We start from the raw sequence: 22097 nt of genomic DNA on the forward strand, positions 1-22097 counted from the left end.
TCAATCAGAGGAACCGTAAAAATTGGACAGTAAAAGCAATGAAATGTATATTAAAAAAACCCTTATGATGATAATGTAGTTGTATTATAAGCAGATTAGCAAGGTGACAGCTGAAAGTTCCCTAATGATATATGCTAGAAGAATAGACATGGATTACAACTGCAGCAGGTCTTTTTACAACTGCAACAACTGCGTACCTTTGAACATTTTGGGAACTTGAGGCATGAGCATTTCCATTGGCAACAAGAGCAATCTAGGCAACATGAGCAGTCCGGTAAACATGAGAAACTTGAGCAACAAGAGCATTCCGGACAACAGGACAAGCACTTTGGGCAACCTGAACAGTTTGGGCAACATGAACAGTCTGGGCAACATGAACGGTCTGGGCAACATGAACAGCCTGGGAAACAACAAGAAGAGCATTTTGGCCAACATGAACATTCTGAGCAAGTGAAGCAGTCTGGGCAACAAGTGGTGCAGTTTGGGCAACGTATGCAGTCCAAGCAGCGAGAGAACCAGTTTGGACAACAAGGGGAGCAGTTTCGGCAACAAGAGCAATCCGGGCACTTAGGGAACCCACAGACAGAACAATTTCTGCTGCATGAGGTCTTTCCACAACTGCATGATTTCGGACAAGAGAAACATCTACACTTTGGGAGTGAACAGCAAGCAAATGGATTACAACTACAAGGATTGCAGCAATAGCATCGTGGCAATTTTAGACAAATAGAGCACCCAGAATAACAGCAACAGCACATCCAAGAAATCCAAGAGAAGTTAAAACACAGCCTTCCACTGTACAAGAATGAAAGTCGGATCAACATTTAAAGCAGTTAATTTTCAATGCACTCCAGTTCGATGCAAAATCAAATGACATAAAGAAGATTAAATTGTACCAAAGCCACTTCCAGAAGCGCCATGACTTGTGATTCTTCTGGCTTCTGCTTGAAAGGGAGAACTATTAGAATTTTGATCTCCTAATGAAATGTTAAAAAGATAGTGAAAGTGATTTCAATCTTACAGAGGTATAAAAGGATCTGCATTTGCGACCGTAAAATCAACAACCCTGAGAGTTTTCAATTGCATCTTATTACAACTTGGATTAAAATAAATGAAAGATAAACAAATAAATTAGATAGCAATGCAAGGCATTTGCAAGACTGAACATACTCTTTGCAGCATCTGGAAGCTGGTTGAAGGCCTTCAACTGATTTTAACTCCTCCTGCTCAAAAGTAAATCGTTAATAGAATTTTTCTATATCAGAAGAAATATTTAAATGATTTCAACTATTGGGCTGCTATCTCTAAATGCAGGTTTTTCCATATAAATTGGCAAAACCCAAATCTTTGCCAAAAGTTCAGGAAGTATAGAAAATCCCAGATTACTGCTGGAAATCAGCAAGTCCTTGAAGTGGTTCAAAATGAAACAAGATTCCCGAAATCATCAGGACAGTAGTTTTGAGTCACTGAGTTAAAAACATTGCATGACGTTAGACGGGTTTTCTAAATTGAAAAAAAGATTTGCCAAAGCAACAGTGATAGACAAGTCTACAGTCAATATGTTGCATAAAAAAGGAAGCTCTGCAGTCTGAGGGAGATCCAGCAAGAGTCCATTAGGTGCTGGCTAGGTGGACACAGTAGTCGATCCTATTGATCCGCTTCCATTTTCGTAGTAAAATCAGCAAACAATTAGAATTCTGTGCCATGATAAGCCTATTGTCAATGACCGCTTATTATGGAAAGCTAGCTACCAAAAATGTACAGAAAAGCTTGAAAAAAGACCATAGAATTGATCAATCTCTTCAGCTAAATCGACACATGCATCTGTTTTAGCTCTTCTTCTCAACTACACGCTTAAATTTAATGTTCATAGTAATCAGAGTCCTGCTTATAGCTTGCAAAACGACTAGTGAAAAAGCTCACTAAATAAAATAGTTAAACAGAGTAGTAAGGCAAGAAGAAAAGGAAGCAAAAAAATTTACAGCGAATGAAACTTGCAACATTTGAAGTTTTTATTTTCCATTTTCAATCCATAAGTAGTGTTTATTCAATAATTATAACTGGGAAAATACTACAGGCTTAAACCCACCTGAAGAAAACCAATCTCTCTCTCAAGAACCTGAACCCGGGCCATTTCCCGGCGCTTCCCATACAAATCAGGATATTCCGGCGGGGATTTGGGACGCGGTGGGGGCAGCGAAGGTACTGAAGAAGCAGAGCCAGGATGAGCCGCCATTAACTAGAAACTTTAATTACCAGTGGGTGCACCTGAAAACGTTCTGTATTCTTCCGTCACCTAGCCAAAAATAGAAGAAAAAGAAAAAAAAAGGCCATTTGAAAGAGAAAAGAAAGAAAAAACCATAGTAAAAAACAAGTAAGAGCAGGCAAGCAAGGGACAAAGAAGAAGGGCGCAAGTAATTTTAGGTGTGAATGAAAATAAGGAAAGACTGTGTTATGGAAATGGCAGAGGCCAGTAATTAGTGGGTCTGACAAGGATAATTACTAACGCAGAAGAAAAGAGTCCTCCCTCCTCCTGCTGCTGCAGCAGAAGCTGAAACAAAAGCAGAGTGACTAGTAAGTAACAGTAGTGATGCATGAAAGTAGATGTCAAACATTTACAGTCTATGATTTTTAACATTATTAAGAATAAATGTTGATTTAAGGGTGATAATAAGAACAGAAGGAGAAATTGTTCAATCAGAGACAGTGTGAGAGAGTTTAAAGATCTGATCTTTCTCGAGACACAACCTTTGTGCATGGTAATAATGATGGTAATAAGAGTGGTAAAGACGGCTGTGAAAAAGGCTGCTCGTTTTTGTACGAACCCATTTGGCAAAAAAAAAAATAAAAATAAAAAAAATACAGAGCTCCGTTTGATTGAGGGTTATTTTTTGAGGAAGAGTTTATATTATATATACGATAGAACTACGAAAGGACCAAGTGGGAAGAAGAAACTGTAACATAAAGGTCAAAGGGCTTTTTCCATCCGAAGTATACTATATTATCAAGTTTTTTAATTTAATTTAAAAAATTTTATTTACCTATTTATAAATAATTAAATTAATTAATTTTAATAATAAAATTATAATATTAAAAATAAATTAAAATATTATTTTTTATTTTAAAATTTTAAAATTGATAATTTTTATTTCCTCTTTTCGAGTTTAGTTTTGATATTCAACCATTCTTTTCAACATTATTATTGTGGTTTTTTCTTTCTTATGGTTTCTTTTCCTTTGACAGTTTATCTTAACAAAATTTTAACCTTTCTTTTGTGTGTGATATCATATAAAAAGACAAATCTTCTTCCTCAACAACAAATATGAGATCGATTATTAATTTTGTCTTCTTCTAGGAAGACAAGTCATCTTGTCTTGTCTCATTTTCATCTTGTTTTTCTAGACGACTTCATACGACATTAGAGAGGTTAAGATTTCATTGAGATAAATCGCTAAAGAAAGAGGAATTGTAAAAGGGAAAGACGATTGATGATGAGATTAAAGAGAGTGGTTGGATATTGAAAAAAACTTTAGGGGGTAATGCGATTTTTTAAAACTTAACTAAGAAAAAAATTGTTAGTTTTTACGATTTAAAAAAAAAATAAGATAAAAATTTTTAAAGATTAGAGTTTTATTAACTTTAACTGTATATAAATGAGTCTATAAGATTTTTAAAATTAAAAAATGAGAATTTGGCAGTGTCATATAATTTTTGGAATGGTGGGGAGGAACCCACATAAAATAGTAAATTACAATTTCCCATGCTCTAAAACACTTTTCCAGGCTTAAATTATATGTAAATAAAATTAATTTTATATTTAATAATTAAAAAATAAAAAAATAATAATTTTTTATAAATTCAATCTATATATTTTTAATATGTTTATTTAACTGTTAAAAATACTAAAACTTACCATTCAATTTTTTAAAATTGCAAATACTTAAATACTTTTAAACTTTTTTAATTTAAAAATATTTAAATATATTTTATATATCTCATTATTTTGAATATTCTATTGTGCCCCTAAAAGTTTGTAATATAATTTTATATCCCAAATTTATTGTGTTCAATTTAATTTTTTAGAGGTATATTTTTTTTTTTTTTATTATTAATAGGTATATTGAAATTAAAAAAATTCAAACACCATAAACTTTTTTTTTTAATTTTCAAAAAACCTTGAAAATATTTTATTAACATGTCTTATATTTTTTAAATTATAGTTTACCCCTTAATACTTTTACTAATATAATTACTATTATCATTTTTTTTTATCATTTTTGTCTTGAAACCAAGTAGAGAGTAAGAAGGGAGCTTGGATAAAAGAAAAGAAAAATAAATAAATTCTTATGTAATTTAGGTAATTAGCAAATTTATTTTTATTAAATTAAGATTATATAATAATTTTAAAAATTAAAATAATAAAATAATAATTTTATTTTCTAATATTTTTTTTATTAATAGAGTTTGTTTCAAGTGGGAAAGTGTTGTTTCTACCACTTAGGGGTTTAACAGGTTTTAAACAAAACCTTGGGTGGGAACAAGTTATTTACTCAACGTACAGTAAAACAAAGTTAGCGTATGTGTATGTGTATGTCGTCTCTGTCTTCCTTTGTGTGTGAATATGTGTGTGCATTATTTGCGTTGTGTGTGTTTTGGCGGTGGGTGGGTGGATAGATGGCAGAGACAGAGGCAGAGGCAGAGGCAGTGGCAGAGGGCAGACTGCAGAGAGCGGAAAGCACGATGAAGTACCTCAGATCGCACGTGACTTGTGCGTAGGAAAGAGAAAGAAGATCTGAAATTGTGTGTCTCTCAGACTTGGATTCTTTAAACCAAATAGAAAATACCCGACTTTGAGAAGAAAAATATTGCACCGCAGATGGCACAATCTGGGTAATTTTCTCATGAACCATCTTTCCAATCTATATTCATAACTTGTCCTGTTCCATATAAATCTCTGGTAATACAAAGGGTTGTTTCGTTGAGGAAATATTTTATTATAAAAATTAAGATATTATTTTAAAAATAGGATAATTTGATGATTCCTAAATATAAATTATTATTATATTTAATAAAATTTGATAAATATAGATAGATATAAATAATTATTTTGTTTATTTAGATAACAAAAAATATTAATATATTATTTTATCTAAATATTCTTATTTTAATTAAAAATATTTATTTATATTATTTATTATGTTAGTTAAAAATATAAGTATTTTTATCTTAAAAAATTAACAAATAAAAGTATAATTATAATAAAATTAAGATTACCTTGAAAATATTTTAATACTTAAGATGAAACTGATAATTAGATTATTATCACCCATGGTAATAGAAGATTACCGAAATCTCTTATTACTTATAAATCGAATAAAATAATGTAAGTAATAAATAATAAATTACATGAGTAATATTTAATCCCTTCAACCAAGCGCCTTCAAAAGGTATATGTAAATGTACCCATCAAATTCAAGTCTCTAGTTCTTTAATACACATAATTTGATTCAAACTATAAAATAAGACCAAATTGTTTAAAAATTATAATTTTATTTGATTTAGTTTGTAAAATGGGTTGACTTGAATTGATAAATTTTTGAAAAATAATTTTTTAGTTTGGATTACAATTTGAGCAATTTTTAAACCGAATCAAATCGTAAACCATATTACTTTAAAATGCATATATAAATAATTAAATATACAACTTATTTTTTATATTTATTTTATTTTTTACATAAATATAATATATATATTTTTATATATTTATATTATATTTTAAAAAATTATAATTTAATTAATTTTATTAAATAATATATATTTAATTATGAATAATTTTAATATATTTAAATAATAATTTAAATTAAAATAAATCATTTTTTAAATTTAATTTGACTTCATCTGAAATCTAACATCTATAGATTACTTGGCTTGGAGGTTGAATATATGGATTGGATTATGCCTGTCGTGTTGTAATGTAAAATAGATTGGTTGGAGGTCATTTAACATATTATGACGTTGATTGATGGAAATTGATTGGTAAGAGCAGGAAAGGGACGGCTGAGACTTTCGATAAAAGCTTTCTTAACTATTCTACTTTTTGCACTTTACTATTATTGTCTGCAGATTATGGTATCAGCTTTCTTCTCCTTGTGTTTCTAAATTTTCCCAATGGGATGCTTTCTTTTTTGTTGTCAATGCAGCCTTATGTGCAAAGGGTTTTGCAACTTTCAATATGATTAGCTCATACAGTTGGTGCTGCCTCCTACATTTACCAAAATGGTTGCATGTATAATATTTAAATATTCCTAGTCATTATTTAACAAAATAAAACTCATGCTAAAAATCCAAACCAATAGAAAGAAAATTAGATTTGAACTTAGGATCTTTGACTTTTTTTTGACTTTAGTAGAACGAAAATTCTCCGATAAAAATTAGAACTACGACAAAAAATATGTTTATAATAAAAAACAGGATATATGTGTTCTCTTTTCACCTCGTTTAGCTCTTATCCCATCTCTTCCTCTTATTCATTCTCGTCCCCATCCTTATCCCCATTAATTTATATTAATATCTTTATTTAAAATATTAACATATTTTTATAGTTTTATATTATTTATATTATTTAAATTTATTTATGTATATTAAGGTGATTAGTTATATATTATTTTTAATATTTGAAATAGTGAGTTGATTTTAGTTTTAGTTAATTTTATTATTATATATGTTTATATTGTGCTTACATAATATGAGGAGGTGATTTTTTCTTACGAATATAGAGATAAATAGGAGATTTTTTCTCATGGGTAAGAGATAAAATGAGATTTTTCCCCTCAAATAAAAGATAAAGAATTATTGTTATTTTCATAACAGAGATAGACTGGAGATTGATATCTCCTTTAGAGATAGAGACATAAATAAAAAATAAGGTATTTAGATCTATCCTTTCTTATTGCCATCCTTATAATTAATGTTATACAATCATCCAATTACTCTATTACACCAAACTTGGATGAAACAATATCGTTTAAGTGGAAAGTTTACTTGTGCACTCTGTACCAACTCTGGGTAATAAAAATGTATGAGGTGAAAGAATAGAAAAGTTATTTTTTCTGTTCTTCTTTCTTTACCTTTCTTCAAATCGGATCTCTCTTTCGAAAATGCAACTCTTTATCTTCCTTCGCTCCTCTATTAGATTTGGACACTCCTCTTCTAAATCTATGTTACAAAATCTTTTATTAAATCCAATCATCACACAAATAGAAAATAAAACATTAAAACTTCTTGTAACCCTGACCCACGATAGTTTGCATTTCACTTGCTTCCTTCCCCAAGTGTTGTAGCCTATTTCCAAAATGTCCGAACCTAACAAGTCTCCATATAGGGCACCACCGGCGCTTTTCCTGCCCAAAACCTAACACATCTCCAATGTAACCACTTCACCCCATGCAAGTCCATCATTCATTCACACAATTTCACCAACCCTCGCCCCAATTTATGTAAAAATTAGAACACCATCAATTTCTCAAAACTTGTTGACAGTCACAACCCAAAATAGCCACAATAGCTTCATTTTACTCCTTTTCTTCTCCCAAGTGTTGCATCGTATTAGCTCAATTATTGTCAAATTGTCCAAACCTAACAAGTGTACCTAAGGAACCCCGGATTCTTTCTTTTCCCAAAACTCGACACATCTCAATCACGACCACTCTACGCCATACAACCCCACTATTCATTCAAGAATTCCACCAACAACTCCCTACCCCAATATTTGTTAAAAATAGGGACACTACCAATTTTTTATATTTAAAAAATAAAAGGAAGAAGGCAATGTTATAGGTGGAGGAGGAGTTGACCGAAAGGTTTGGATGTGTTATAGGTGGCAGGCTTGTGTTTTGATAGAGGAAACAGTGAAAAAAAAAATCCTTTATGGATGGAGATAGCTTCGACCTTATGGTGGAGACATTTTTGGAAACCGTTGGCATAGGTAAAGTGATCATTGCAAAGAAATCTTAGTGGTGGCATGGCCATTGATGGCGACCACGGTGGGCATAGGTAAGGAGTTTGTTATATTAATTTCGGTCTTTTTTAAATTAAAAAAAAACTAATTTAGAAGTTGTGATTCATTAACTTAACAAGATCATGTACACGAGAGGCATTGGCGGTTCAATGTTGGGTGATGGAAATGTAAGGGTTGGTATTAAAGGCTCAAGATTGAGCGACAACGGTTAGAGTTGGGTGAGGCAAATGAGGAAGAAGGCAATGGAGGCTTGAGCTTGGCTAATAGGGATGGTGATGGTGATGGTAGTAATGAATGAGATGAAGATGAAAAAGGTTTAAGTTCATGGTTTTTGAGAAATAATTAGGGTTGGTAGTTTAATAATTTTATTAAAAATGGCAATCCAATCATTTAGATAAAAACAAATATTTTTTATCAAATGAAATAGATAATAAGTGGAGTTATTAATTAAAATGGTCATTTTTTAATTTTAAGTGATTAATTTTTTATTAAATATAAATATAATTATTTTTTAATTTTATTTTATTTTTAAAAGGAGAAAATTTTAAGATTTGAGATTAGTTGGACAGGTTGATTAGCCGGCCATAGTTGGTTGGCTAAACTGGACTAACCAATTATCTTATCTATCAATTTTTTATGTTTAACTAATCGACCAATCACCTAACCAACTTTCATATTGTCATTCACACAATTCACCAACCTTCGTCTCAATTTATTTTTTTGAGAAATAATTAGGGTTAGTAGTTTAATAATTTTATTAAAAATGACAAACCAATCATTTAAATAAAAACAAATATTTTTCATCAAATGAAATAGATAATAAGTGGGGTTATTAATTAAAATACTTATTTTTTATATTTATATAATATTTTTTATTATATAAATATAATTACTTTTTAATTTGACTTTATCTTTAAAATATAAAATTATAAGATTTTGGATTAACTAGATGAATTGGCTAACCGGTCATGGTTGGCTAGCGAACTACTCAACCAACTATATTTTAAAAATAAATTGGTTGATTAAGTGTTTAGTCAATTAGCTAACCCCATGATTAATCAATTTTTTAAAAATAAATTAATTGATTGGCTGCTTGGTTGACCAGCTAATTACTTGACCAACCTTCCCATCGTGAAAATTGTTAAAAAATTTCATATTTTTATCTCACATCTCAACCTTAACTGGATAAGTAGATGAATTTTATATCTGGATTGAGTGAGTTTATGTTTGACTAGATGAGTACAAAGTCTAAAGATATTTTAGATATTTTATGTTTTAAGCTATATATATAAAATAAGAAAAAAAGACTATATATGTATACTAGAGAAAAAAAATAAACTATCCTAATTAATATGAGTAAACAAATAGTGAATTACATTTATCTTACCCAAGGTTAAGTCTTAAAACACTTTTTAATCTTTCGTTATCATAAATAATATTCTTCACTAAAAAATTAAGTGAAAATATCAAATTTTCACCAAAATCAAACGCTATTAATGAAATTATAGTAGTAAAAAGTAAAATTATTATTTTATCTCTACTATTTTATTTTTAAAAACTATCATATAACCTTAAATTAATAAAAATTAAAAATATTTTTTAAATATTTAAATTATATAATAAATCACTTATTTTTCTTTTCTTTCACTCTTATCATTTCTTTATCTTTCTTTTATAGATATGATGCATTTGTGTATGATCGTATATTAGAGAATAAATTGTAATTTTTAAAAATATCAAATGTCTTTATAAAATTTTTTAAAGGGTTGTTGAAAATTTTAAAAAAGTTTGAGGGTTTTTTAAAAATTTTTGATATATCATTTTGAATCTAATAGTTTAAAAAATGATAGTTGCACCCGAAGAATTGAATAAAATTCAACATAATTTTTTAAGAGGTTAAATTATCATATTTAAAACGTTTAAATATGATAAAAATTATATATTTTTTTTTATAATTAAGAGATATTAAAATTATTATTTTATTTTTGCGCTCTAATTTTTTAACAAAATTTAACTTTAGATGAAAAAAATATTATTTATGTAAATTAAAGATAAAAAGGTGTTTTTATACCAAATCTTGGATAGGAAAAACTTATATACTAAATAAATGACAAGTGTCAAATAAATTTCAAATTTTAGGATAAAAAATCGTGATTTCATAAAAGTTCAGGGATGCCTTGTACAAGTTAAAATAAAAAACCGAATAAGTGGCGGAGTTCAATTATATTGAAGTCTCTAATTTGGTTATTATTAACCTTGTGATTGGGTGCACGTAATTGACCAGTCAGTCATCATAAAATATATAAAAAAATTAATTATTTTAATTTGAAATACCATTTTAGATAGATTAATTATATCATTATTAACCTAAACAAATTGTTTAATTTGGATGATAAAAAAGAAATTATATATATATAAAAGATATAAATTTAAATTTTTTTGATTTAATATCAAAATCAAAATTTTGATTTATCTGATTTAATAATTATAAAATAAATTACCAAATTTGAGATTTATTTTACTTAATATAATTGAGTCAATTTAAAAAATAATAATTTAAAAATTTATCTTATTTGATATAATTAATTTAATTTAAAAAATAATTATATAAAATTTATTTTATTTAATATAATTAATTATATTTAAAAAATAATTATTTAAATATTAATAACATCATTAATATAATAATTATATGGAATACGGGTCTCACGCAATTCATTATTTTTCAATAAGTTATTGGTCAGGTTAACATACGCGCTCTCGAGTAGCGTGGTACGATTCCCTATATACAATTGGCCCCACTAGTGATGGGGTCCCATGACCCTGTAGGATCGGGGTCCGCTTTGAGAAGAGTCATCTCTACTGCGATGTATTCCCGCTCTTTCTAAAGTAACAACGGTTATAATTTAATATTAAAAAAAATGAAAAATGAAAACACAAGGAGGTTGAAAGTGACGTGTCAATAGTGGAGTAAGATAGCCATTCAAGATAATACAAAATTAACGTGAGCCAGTGTGCGTGTTTTACCCGTGGCAATCATTAAACCTCCCCTTGCTTTAGTAGATACGCACCCAGCTTTCAAAAATTGGTGTTAACTTTGACTTGAATAGGGCATTTTGGTCATTTACGAAATAATGTATATATCATTGAATCAAACAAACCTAACCAAATTCTAACTAGCTTTTTGATTCTCTCCAATATTTTAAGGTATTTTTGTAGCCTTTATAGTGGAATTTGATTGAGTCTTGGCAGGATGAATTTATATCTGACTTTATGTTCAGTGATAGAATTAAAATCAGATGTTTAATTTGATTTTAATATGTCAATATGATATATTTTATTTTTGTTTTTTCATAAGGGGTTCTTAGTGTTCAAGTTTGTTTTATGAAATTTGAGACAGAAGAATATTAAAACTTTCTCTAAAACTTTTGAATTTATATTTTAATGAGCAATTTTTCTTTTTAATCAAATGAATCCAAAAAATTTGAAAAATGGTTCTATTATACCCCTTTACCCTAACTTTGTTAGATTACGTAAAATATTAACAGAGATTATTAGGTGTTAGCACTACTTTGTTGAGAAAGAGGGATGAGTTGAATCACTTGCATCTTCGATTGCTTGATTTGAGCAGTTAGGTCCAGATTGAGTGGGAGCAAACCAATAGGCTTGATACATGGGTGAACAATTAGGGGTTTCACTCTTGAAAGTGGTCCAGTAGAATGACACATTGATGGTTAAGTTGGCCGCAACTAAGAATGAGGTTAAGGATAAGGCCAAACATCTTTTATATGAAGTCTTATGTGCTATTTGGCTTCGGTTCCTCGACTACGACTTTGCCTTCTTTAGGAGACGTTACATTGAGTAAACCTGAGAATGGAGGCAAATTTAGGCTACTAATGAGGCTAGCCATACTTAGCAAGAGGGAGTTGGACATGCATGGCTTATACTCATTGGATGAGTCCATAAGTTCGTTCCAAGGGAAATTGCTCTTTAGAAGGTCTCAAGAGTAGCATGTGGTCCTTATCCACTCATGTGGCAATTAGTGCTCACTCAATATTGACTCCTCAAGCTATATATATATATATATATTGTTGTCACTCATCGTTTCACTTATTTAAGAAATTTGAAATGATATATATTTTATTGAATAGTAAATCTATTTGAGAGTGGACAAATGTAATAAGGAAATATAAGAATATTTTATGTCACCTTATCATCACTATATCAACTTAAGAATTTTGAATTGGCATACTTAAGTGGACAACAACTTTGGACAAGAGTAAATAAAGACTTTACACATGGTAAAAAAGGTTTGAGCATGCATATGTTGCATTCTCATATTCCAAACAAGAGACTTAAATAAATCCAAGCTAAGGCTAATGTTATACAAAATAGTGGATAACAATAAGAGGGGGTTTTATATACTCTTCCAAACGTAAATAAACTTGGTGAAGGTCCACTATTGAGAAGAGAGTATTTAGTCATTGCATTGATTGTGTAAATAGAGGAATGCCACTAAACGAAACTCTTCTTGCTAATTAATCTTATGAGTTGGTTGTTGAAGTCTTGTCTATAAAATCTTCTAGGTATCCTTTTCTAATGTGGTCTTTAATCGCGCTTAGGAGATTGCAATAGTGGTTGGTGTAATGTTCAACGTCATTGTGGTTGTGGCAAATTCTTTTAGGATGTCATTTCAAATGGTCTCCTCTTCTTGCTTTTGTAAAGCAAGAATATCCTAACACTTTTGAAGGTTACATGTAACACTTTTCTCCAAACATATAACTCTAAAAGGAATATAAATCCGAAAATATATGTTAACTTAAAACTTTCCTAATACAAGTCTACTTTAACAAAAATTGATACAATCATAAAATTATGATAACTATAATTCGAAATACGTGCAAAATGTGTCACTCTATAAATACTAAAAAACACATTATCTATACTCATACATCATGAAATCTGAAATCGGGTTTAGAATACATCATGCTATAATAACTACAATTCAATCCCAAATGTGCATAACTAAATACAAATATGTCTCATCTAAAAGCATAAGAATAATAAAATATTTATAAAATGAACAAAACATGAATGACCCATTTTCATGATACTACTTATTGATTGGACTATTGTATCTCTTACAAGCCCTATTACTAACCTCTCATACTTGCAAAACAACACAAGAGAACACGTGAGAGTGAAATCACTTAGTTTATAGATGACCTATTGAGACATCACAATCATAATAAAACAGATTTTAACGTTCCTCTACTATTCTTGTGTTCTTGACATATATGATATCTAGACTCAGATATTTTCCAACATTTTTTATGCCTATTCAAACTAAACTATGACATCTTATATGCTCTTCCTTAAAAGATCTTATCATTTAGGATAATTAATCCTCGACAAATGGTATAAATTAGACACCTATCTCCCGATTGAGATATTTTAAATATCTCATGAAACATATCTTGAAACGACATCCTAAATGTCTAATTAATACTATTCCATATAATACATTACCAATCAGGATTATGACCAACTAAACATTGATACCTTGACCACATGAGGAATAACTGGTCATATTCCCTTCTTTCCATGTATGCATGGCTTTTGAATGTTGCTTACCATAAAGACATACATGAAGCATCTTGCTAATTGTGTGAGAAATAATCTGATGCAATTTTCGTTTCCATACACTTGTGAATGATATGAACTACAAGACTCCTTGGTGTTGAGTGTATAAAACATCTCATAAGTGTTTACTTATAACCTATTGTAATACCCTTAAGTACATTTCAGGGGCATTTATGCCTTTGGGCCCCACTTTAATACATTTCCAATTTTAAATATTTATGTTCAAGTGTATGTATATGTGTGTGTATATATATATAAAATTGTCCTTTGTCTTTTTGTAGTTTTTGTTTTATATATATATATATATATATATATATATATATATATATATATATTATATATATATATATATATATATATATATATATATGTATGTATGTATGTATATATGTATGTATAAGAGATAAGCCAAAAATGTATGCATATATATAAAGAGATAAAAGATAAAAGGAGGATTTTTATGCGTTTTGCATCTCCTTCTCACGTCCCTTCCAGAAACTCAACGAGAAGGTAGCATTCTTCTTGCTTCTTCTTTGTTTTTAAAGGAAAGTGGATGATTTGAAAAGGAGAGGAAACACTTTGGAGGCCTTGGTAACCACAAACTCTCATTCTTTTTCCTTTACCTATGTTTATATATTGGAGTATGTTATATGAATATGTTAGTGTATTTTGGTACTTATTTAAGGTGGTTCTTGGTGAGAAAATAAGTAAGGTAAAGAGGAGGGAGCAAGTTTGGCAAGTGTTGACTTTAAGTAAGGTAAGTGGAATCATTTTTGGTTTCTTATAAATTGCTAAATAAACTCTATGTTTCATGTTTTATGCCTTTAGTTCCTTCACTTTATGTTATAAATGATGATATTATGTTATATAGATGCATCAATCATAGGTTATGACAAGGAACATAGTGATACATATATAGATATGAATAGACATATATACTTGACTGAGTTGAGTTAAATGACGTGGTTGAGGAGTTTTGAAGTTAAGACATGTTGTTTTGCTATTTGAGGTATCTATGTGTATGATTTTGTTCATGGTAGGGAATTGGGAAATATTTACAGTTTTACCAATGATTTCGTCTCACATTTTGATTGTCTTATCTGATTAATCATAAGTGCTATTATAGCTTATTGGAAAGCTATTTGAATTCTTTTTTCAATGATATATAGTTTGTATGATTTAGAGACTATATGAACCATTAAATTGCTTGAACAAAAAGATTGGCCTACCAAATAAATAGTAATTACAGTTTTTGAAAGGAAAAAAAGATGATTTGGAGATCGTTTAAACCGTTAAATTGCTTGAACAAAAAGATTGGCCTACTAAATGAACAGTAATTATAGTTTTTGGAAGGAAAGAAAGAAAGAAAGAAAGGGAAGAGACAAAGAAAGGAAGAAAAGAAAGAAAGGAAAGGAAAGAAAGGAGAGAAAAAGACAAAAAAAAGAAAAAAGAAAAGAAAGAAAGGAAATTTGGGACTTAGGATTCAGGGGTCATCCTAAGAGTATGGTTTGGTGGGTTATAGATACTCAATAGTATCCCACGTACCTAAAGAGAAAGAAAGGTCCTAAGCACAAGTTTCAGTTTTAGATAGAAGCAAAATCAGTAAAAGATAATGCATGCATACTATGAATTATGAGGGGGCACTTTACACTACACTGTTTACAGTATGACACGTTCACAGTAAGACATGTCTGTAATAGGACATAGACCTGCAATAATGTCTGTTCGCAATAAAATATGCTCATAGTAGAGTACAATTCAGATCTTGGGATGGTGTAATAAGAAAAAAAAGAGCTTGAGTCTAGAAAAATGTCAAATCCCTATAGTTAGCTTTCAAAATGTATCAGATGGATACCAGATGAGACAAATGTGACCCAAATAGTAAAAGATGAGTCAAATTATTCCCTCGATTCCCTGAGGAGATTATTACATGAGATTGAGTCCTGTAAGTAGCTAAGAACAGGAAAAGAGATAATTTACTTATTTCTTTCCTTTTATTGAGTGTTTTTATGATTGTAGGTATATGTGATCAGGGTTGCTACAAGGTAGGGTCGAGTCAGTGAGGATAAATCTAAGCTGGAGTAGTCTATTTATGTTTTATGTTACATGCATATAGTCGTATGATATTATTGACTTCTGACCTTCTTCAGATATAGTTTTCTAATAGTTGTATAGTTGTATCTAGGGGTATGTATATGATTACTCCATGTGTTCAGACACTTTCAAATGAGTTTTTATATATGATAGATACATCTTTTGTTTGCTTCCAGATTTTCAGTTTTCACAGAACAATTTTTGAACTCTTTTAGTAACAAGTTTATTTTAAAGTTTTTTTCCTTACACTCTTAGATATTAATTAGTAACATTTTTCTTCCGGAGGGTAGTACTTCTGGAAAGAGATGTTACACTTATATGCTTTCACATGGGTTTATGAGCTAGAGATCACACAATAATGACTCCAAACCCGAGTCAAAGATTGCATAATATTGACACTTGAATTCTTTATCCTATGTCGCTTTGCACACAATAATCGCTTTTATTGATTACTTAGTTATTTCTCATTCATTCACGACTTTTCTAGAATTTAGTTTGAATATACTTTATTTAGGTTTTCTATAGTCTTCCACATGGTTGAGCAGTTTTCCTTTATTACTCACCTTAAACTATCCTTATTAAAGTTGTTCTAACTGATCCCCTCTTTTAGCACATAACATAAGGGTAAAACTATAATTTATGTTCAATGTACCTATGTGACTGTCCATACACACCCTTTCAACATTTTTGCTTATGCATGGGTGTGTACCTCTAATGGTCATGATTGTGCATCCTTTTATAGCTAATGATTGTGATAATGAAGCCTTAAACATTCATGCTGAGTAGAATGCACACCTATTCATGAGTGACGCATGATCTTATGTAAAAGTAAAGAATGAACACGTCTAATATAGATGGATACTCGTTCATAGAGTTATCCCAAGAGATATTTAGGGATTACAAAGGTAGGTTGAAGTACTGATATACCTAAGAGATAGAATAAAAATTGAGATATGTTTCTAGAATGTTGTTTTGAAAGGCATCTGTGATATATATGATGCACTCATAAAGATGTGTTATACCCATAGGAAGGATGCGCCATTTTTTGTATGCACACATAGAGATGTGTGCACTTATAAAGATGTGCTATAATAGAAAGAATCTATAGAGTGGCATACTTAGAGTGATGACTAGACAAATTCATATTTGTTATGAATTGTGATAGCTTGAGAAATTGAGTCACATGGTAATGGTGCCAAACTTTGCCTAAACTTATCTCGATCAACTTAGAGATGAGAAAGAAGAAAAAAAAATGATGTGTTTGAAAAAGCAATGGTGCTTGCATCTATAAAAAGTGTCATTACTAAAGAAGGATTAGGATATAATCAATATGCTAGTTAATTCTCATAATATTAGCATATAATCTAGCATGTATGAAAAAAAGGGAACAACAAAATTGACCATGCATACATAACTATGTGTTAATTCTCAGTCAATTGGAGATTTCACACGTACTATGTAGAGTTTGCATATCCAATTGTGTGTGCCATGCACGAAAATTTTCAATTACCCCTCTTTATGGCAAAATTTCAGTAATCTCCATCATGCATGAATCACCTATCTATAACTAATATAACATAAAAATTTAATCAGCCCAACATGTGCAAAATTTCAATAATTCCCATCATGTGCATCACACATGCCTATAATTCACATATGAACAAATTTTAGCTTCCTTTACCATATGTGACTCGCAACACTATAACTAATTGGATGTAAAATTTTAGATAAAGTTACACATGGTAAATATCATTTAGCTGTACATCCATTTGTTCCCACCATGCATGACTTGCATACTAGATGCGAATCACAAATGGTGAACATTTCTTTAAAAATCAATGAATTTTATGCCGGATTTCTCTTTTACTCAATTCTAACCCTCTTCAATCATAGTAACATTCACACAATTCAAAAAGCCACAATGAATAAAATCTATTTTACAAATAAATCCTACAACCCAAAAGCTTGAAGCTCATAACTGTATCAATATCTTTTTGATTATTGATTCAAACACAAATAAACCTTTACACTCTAAGCAATCAAAGATGAAAACAAATGATGTCTTAAACTTTTTCCCTTTTTTGTCTGAAAATTTGTTGAAATGGTCTTAATCGACAATTAAACTCTTGCATGTTCGACGATAATTCAATATACAGGGAAATATGTTAAATTGAGTTAAGAACATTTTATAGAAGGAGTAATTTCATCTAACCATAGCCTGTAGATTGCAAATGATATAACCCTTGATTGAAAATCATTTTTGTGTAACACCTATTTTAATTAATTACACTATAAGTAAATCCATATTTAATGCATTTTCCCGTGTAAGCTAACATTATTGAGTTTTAGTGATAAAGATGCAAATATCATTTCGTGTTTTATCCCACAAAAGATAAGATCACCATTATTGCATGGCAATTGCCCTTTTCACATTAGCTTCATGCTTTCCGGACGGTCTAGACCGACAATTCATTTATGGGCTTGGGCTTAAGGGTTGCCCTTGTTGCTCTAGTTTTTATTTTATGTTACTAGAACCTGATCCAGCTTGTTAGAGCAGTAAACCCTACAGCATAATGACCAAATCCATAATCACTATATCGGATTCATCAAAGATTCGCATTACATGGTTGCTGCTTTAGTTTTAATATTATTTGTTTAGTTTCGACTAATTTCTCTTTTAAACTTTATATAAAATTAGATGTATGATAGTATATAGTTGAGTGATACGATTATTTATTTATTCACAATAAAATTTAATTTTAAAATATCTTCAAAAAAAAATTAAATTATTATTTTTTTATATTTAGAATCTCTTCATTTGTCACTTAAACTAACACCGGGCTTTAACATATTTTTTACAACATCTTAAGCAGAGATTAGTTGCCACGCAGAGTGATAAACATAGAGAATATTTTGTTGTAGGAAAGCCAGATGACTTTGGTTAACTTTTGAGTGACACAAACGCTAGTTGTAGTCAAATTGAAGAAGATGCCAATATGCCATTGCTCCCTCCCAAAGTAAATTATAATTAGATAAATATACATCCATTTATTAGTATTATGTTAAAAACAATAAAATTCTACGTATCTATTTTAATTATATGAATAAATATATATTATCATACAATTAAATAATTTTAAATTAAAAATAAAATAACACTTAATCATTTAATCACACGCATAATATTGTTTTCTAGAAAATATTCTCTTCCTGGTCATCACCTGCCAAATTTTTCCAAAAGCTCGAATGCCCTTTAGACTTTCATACTTCCTTCTTCCACCAACTTTGTCCATGCATCTTCATCTCCAGCCATAAAGGGCGCGTGTATTTACAATCAACATCTTCAACAAGTAATTCACCAAAATGCTTACATATTCTTCCACGTTCAGTGTTTTATTTATTTTTTCAATATTTAGTCAAAGCCGGCCAAATCTTTGAACCGAAGTAACATAGAACAATAATTGAGCAAAGCCCTTTATATATTGTTTAAACTGAGCAATGAAAAGCTTATAAAACAGACGCTAGGGTTTATTAACATAAAAGAGCTTCTTAACTAAAGATGACAGCGAAAGCGAATATCATGCCTATCATTAGCAAGATATACTGCTCTTCTTCTCAGGCAGTGCTTGTCGTGAGGAAGAGGCCTCATGCCGTTAACGGCGGAGGATTTGTGGTGACAAATTGCAGCCAAAAGGTTGTTTTCAAAATTGAAGGCTGTGGAGTTCTTGGCACTAAGGGAGAACTCCTTGTCAGAGATGGTGATGGAGATCCTCTGGTTCTCATCCGCCGGAAGGTATTATCTCGTTTCTCTAATTTATTTCAAGTTAATTAATTTATGCAGGCATGCATGGATATTTAGATAACTTACATTATTATTTTCATATATATATATATATATAGAACGTAAATGGGTTGCATGCATATAATTCCCTTAGAGAGAGCGATAAATATTGTTGAATGAAATATATTTTGATCTTATTTGATCTGAATATAATTTAATTATATTCTGATTTGATCTTAATCAATATGATTTTAATTTAATCTGATTTGATATGATTCTCATTTATTTTATATTATTTTTTTCTATTTTATTGAATTTAGATTCTATTTCATAACTCTATTCACAATTCTACAAAAATATTGGTTTTTTTTTTTTGGAAAAAAATTACGCTGATTTGTTCATTGCATGTTTATCCAAGCCAATGTTTTTTGGGAAAAAATGAAAAAATCTTAAAGAATAACTTGAGACAGACGAGCTTGGGAAAAACCCACACGATAAATTCATCTAAAACGCAGAGGACAATTATTACAAGTAAGTTTCCTTGCTTCTGATAAATGCTTCCAAGTATTTTTCTTCTCCTTTAGTTCAATGCATACTCGAAAAGTCAAATTAATTAAGCAAAGATAAGCACGTCTATACGCTTTAACAGTCATACTGATAAGGTGAAGATAAATAGGCACACAGAGTTAGATTCTATTGTTATGTTTGAAGCATCTCAATTATGTCTCTTTTTCAGGGAGGTCTGGTTCAGGCCTTAAGCATTCATAGGAAGTGGAAGGGTTACGCTTATAACTATGAAGGATTTCAAAAATCAGTTTTCAGCTTAAAGGGACCCAACTCATCATGCCTGGTGAGGAGCAATGCCATAAGGATCTCCACTGAAACCTGCAGCGACAGCAACAAAGCCTGGGACTATGAGATCAAAGGCTATTTCCCAGACAAGGATTGTACCATTGTTGATTCCAAAGGGAACATTATCGCTCAGGTAAATAATATTATAAGTGATTGGAAGATATATTATCAGTAAAGTCAATGAGGATGACTGGAATCTTGACAAAATTGTATAATTATTGATGCAATTGATATGCCAAAGTTTTTGCTTTATTCCTTTTTCTTTTGTGGTGATTATTGATTTTGGTGATTACATGACAGATTGGAGTGAAGAAAGAGATAGAGGAATTGATGACAAACAAGGATCTGTATCACATAGAGGTGAAGCCAGGAATCGATCAAGCTTTTGTTGTTGGCATAGTTGCCACTCTAGATTACATATATGGCGAATCTACTAGGTGCCAATCAATTCCGAATATAATGAATAAGGAGATTAATTAATCAGATTATGGTTTCTCCCACATAGTGTTAATTATATGAGAGAATTAGGTTATAGATTAAGATTCTCTTATCTGTTGCTGCTACTAATTGTTAATTGTGTGTGCTTGATTTCTTTTCCTTTGTTTAGTGACTACGTAACCTTTGTGGTTTGCAAATGCACATGACTCTTGAAAAAGCTGTTTATAATTATTGCTTAATGAGTACTTAAGTTTGATTGTGCATCACATTATCTCTGAGATTTAATAATATTATGGTTTTTATACGATTTTTTGAAGTGGATATCATATCTAATTAATTAGCTACAATAATATTTTAAGGTTTTTACTTACATTTATTTACATTAGCAGGGGTAGCAATAAGCTAGACCATGTCGAGCAACCCATCGGGCTCGCATGCCAAGCCAAGCAGAGACCTGTTACTTGATAGATTCTTGTATTGAGTCGATTCAACTTAGGGTTCAGGGCACGACCTTAGTAGATTGACCTGCGTTCTTTTGCAAATTGACCTACTAAATTATAATTTTTTAGCAAATCATGTCGGATTGACTCATGGGCTTTATCTCACAACTCGGGGTATAACCTGCTAAGCTTGTGAGTCTAGCATAACCTTTTTTTTTTTTCTATTGTGTTGATGCAGACCATACCAAATTATATTGAGTCAGACTTGGCTTATTCAACCCATTTGACACATTTAGTTAAAAAAAAAAAAACATTGAGAGTTTTAATATTGTAAAAAAGAACTTTTCTGTCTAAAAATTTTGTAAACCTAATATTATTCTTTTTTTTTTAACAAAATAATATTTAGATTAAAAAAGTTCCAAGAAAATACACAAATATTTTGGTCCAAACTAGATTTCACAATTTCTCTGTGTTACATAGCAAAATTCTTTCTTTGCCAAACTTATGAAATAATGCTTAAAAAGCAATAAGTCATTGTAAGGAGATGAACCACTTTAAAAGTGACAAGCTACATAGATGGTGACCAACTAAATCCTTTACACATGGATTAACCAAGCATGCGGATAAATGACCTTTTACCTAGAGGCAACAACCTATCAAAGGATATTATTCATCTCTTATCATGTGTCCAGAATTTGAAAGTTATTACTTCCAACCAAAATGGGATTGCATACTTATCCATTTTCCATATGAAATGGAAATGAAATTAAATTCAAATTTATTAATGAATGTCACATTTAACAAATGTAACCGTACATGTCTATCTTATAAA

The 22097-nt window shown here is 30.1% G+C and overlaps 2 protein-coding genes across 2 annotated transcripts; one reads left to right on the forward strand and one right to left on the reverse strand.

The window, feature by feature from the left end:
- Positions 1 to 22: 22 nt before the first annotated feature.
- LOC123200672 (guanine nucleotide-binding protein subunit gamma 3-like) lies at positions 23 to 2744 on the reverse strand. The gene is made up of 5 exons (XM_044615994.1): positions 2090 to 2744; positions 1171 to 1223; positions 1022 to 1066; positions 897 to 941; positions 23 to 795 (listed from the first exon to the last, which is right to left on the reverse strand). Exons 1-5 carry the CDS (start codon positions 2234 to 2236, stop codon positions 135 to 137), a joined length of 951 nt encoding a protein of 316 aa, XP_044471929.1. The 5' UTR covers positions 2237 to 2744; the 3' UTR covers positions 23 to 134.
- Positions 2745 to 19203: 16459 nt separating this feature from the next.
- Positions 19204 to 21091, forward strand: LOC123200974 (protein LURP-one-related 6-like). The gene is made up of 3 exons (XM_044616405.1): positions 19204 to 19547; positions 20272 to 20520; positions 20688 to 21091. The coding sequence occupies exons 1-3, from the start codon at positions 19314 to 19316 to the stop codon at positions 20865 to 20867; spliced, it is 663 nt and encodes a 220-aa protein (XP_044472340.1). The 5' UTR covers positions 19204 to 19313; the 3' UTR covers positions 20868 to 21091.
- The last annotated feature ends 1006 nt before the right edge of the window (positions 21092 to 22097 follow it).

Source organism: Mangifera indica, chromosome 17 (genome assembly GCF_011075055.1).
Source record: "Mangifera indica cultivar Alphonso chromosome 17, CATAS_Mindica_2.1, whole genome shotgun sequence".
Classification (NCBI taxonomy): Eukaryota; Viridiplantae; Streptophyta; class Magnoliopsida; order Sapindales; family Anacardiaceae; genus Mangifera; species Mangifera indica.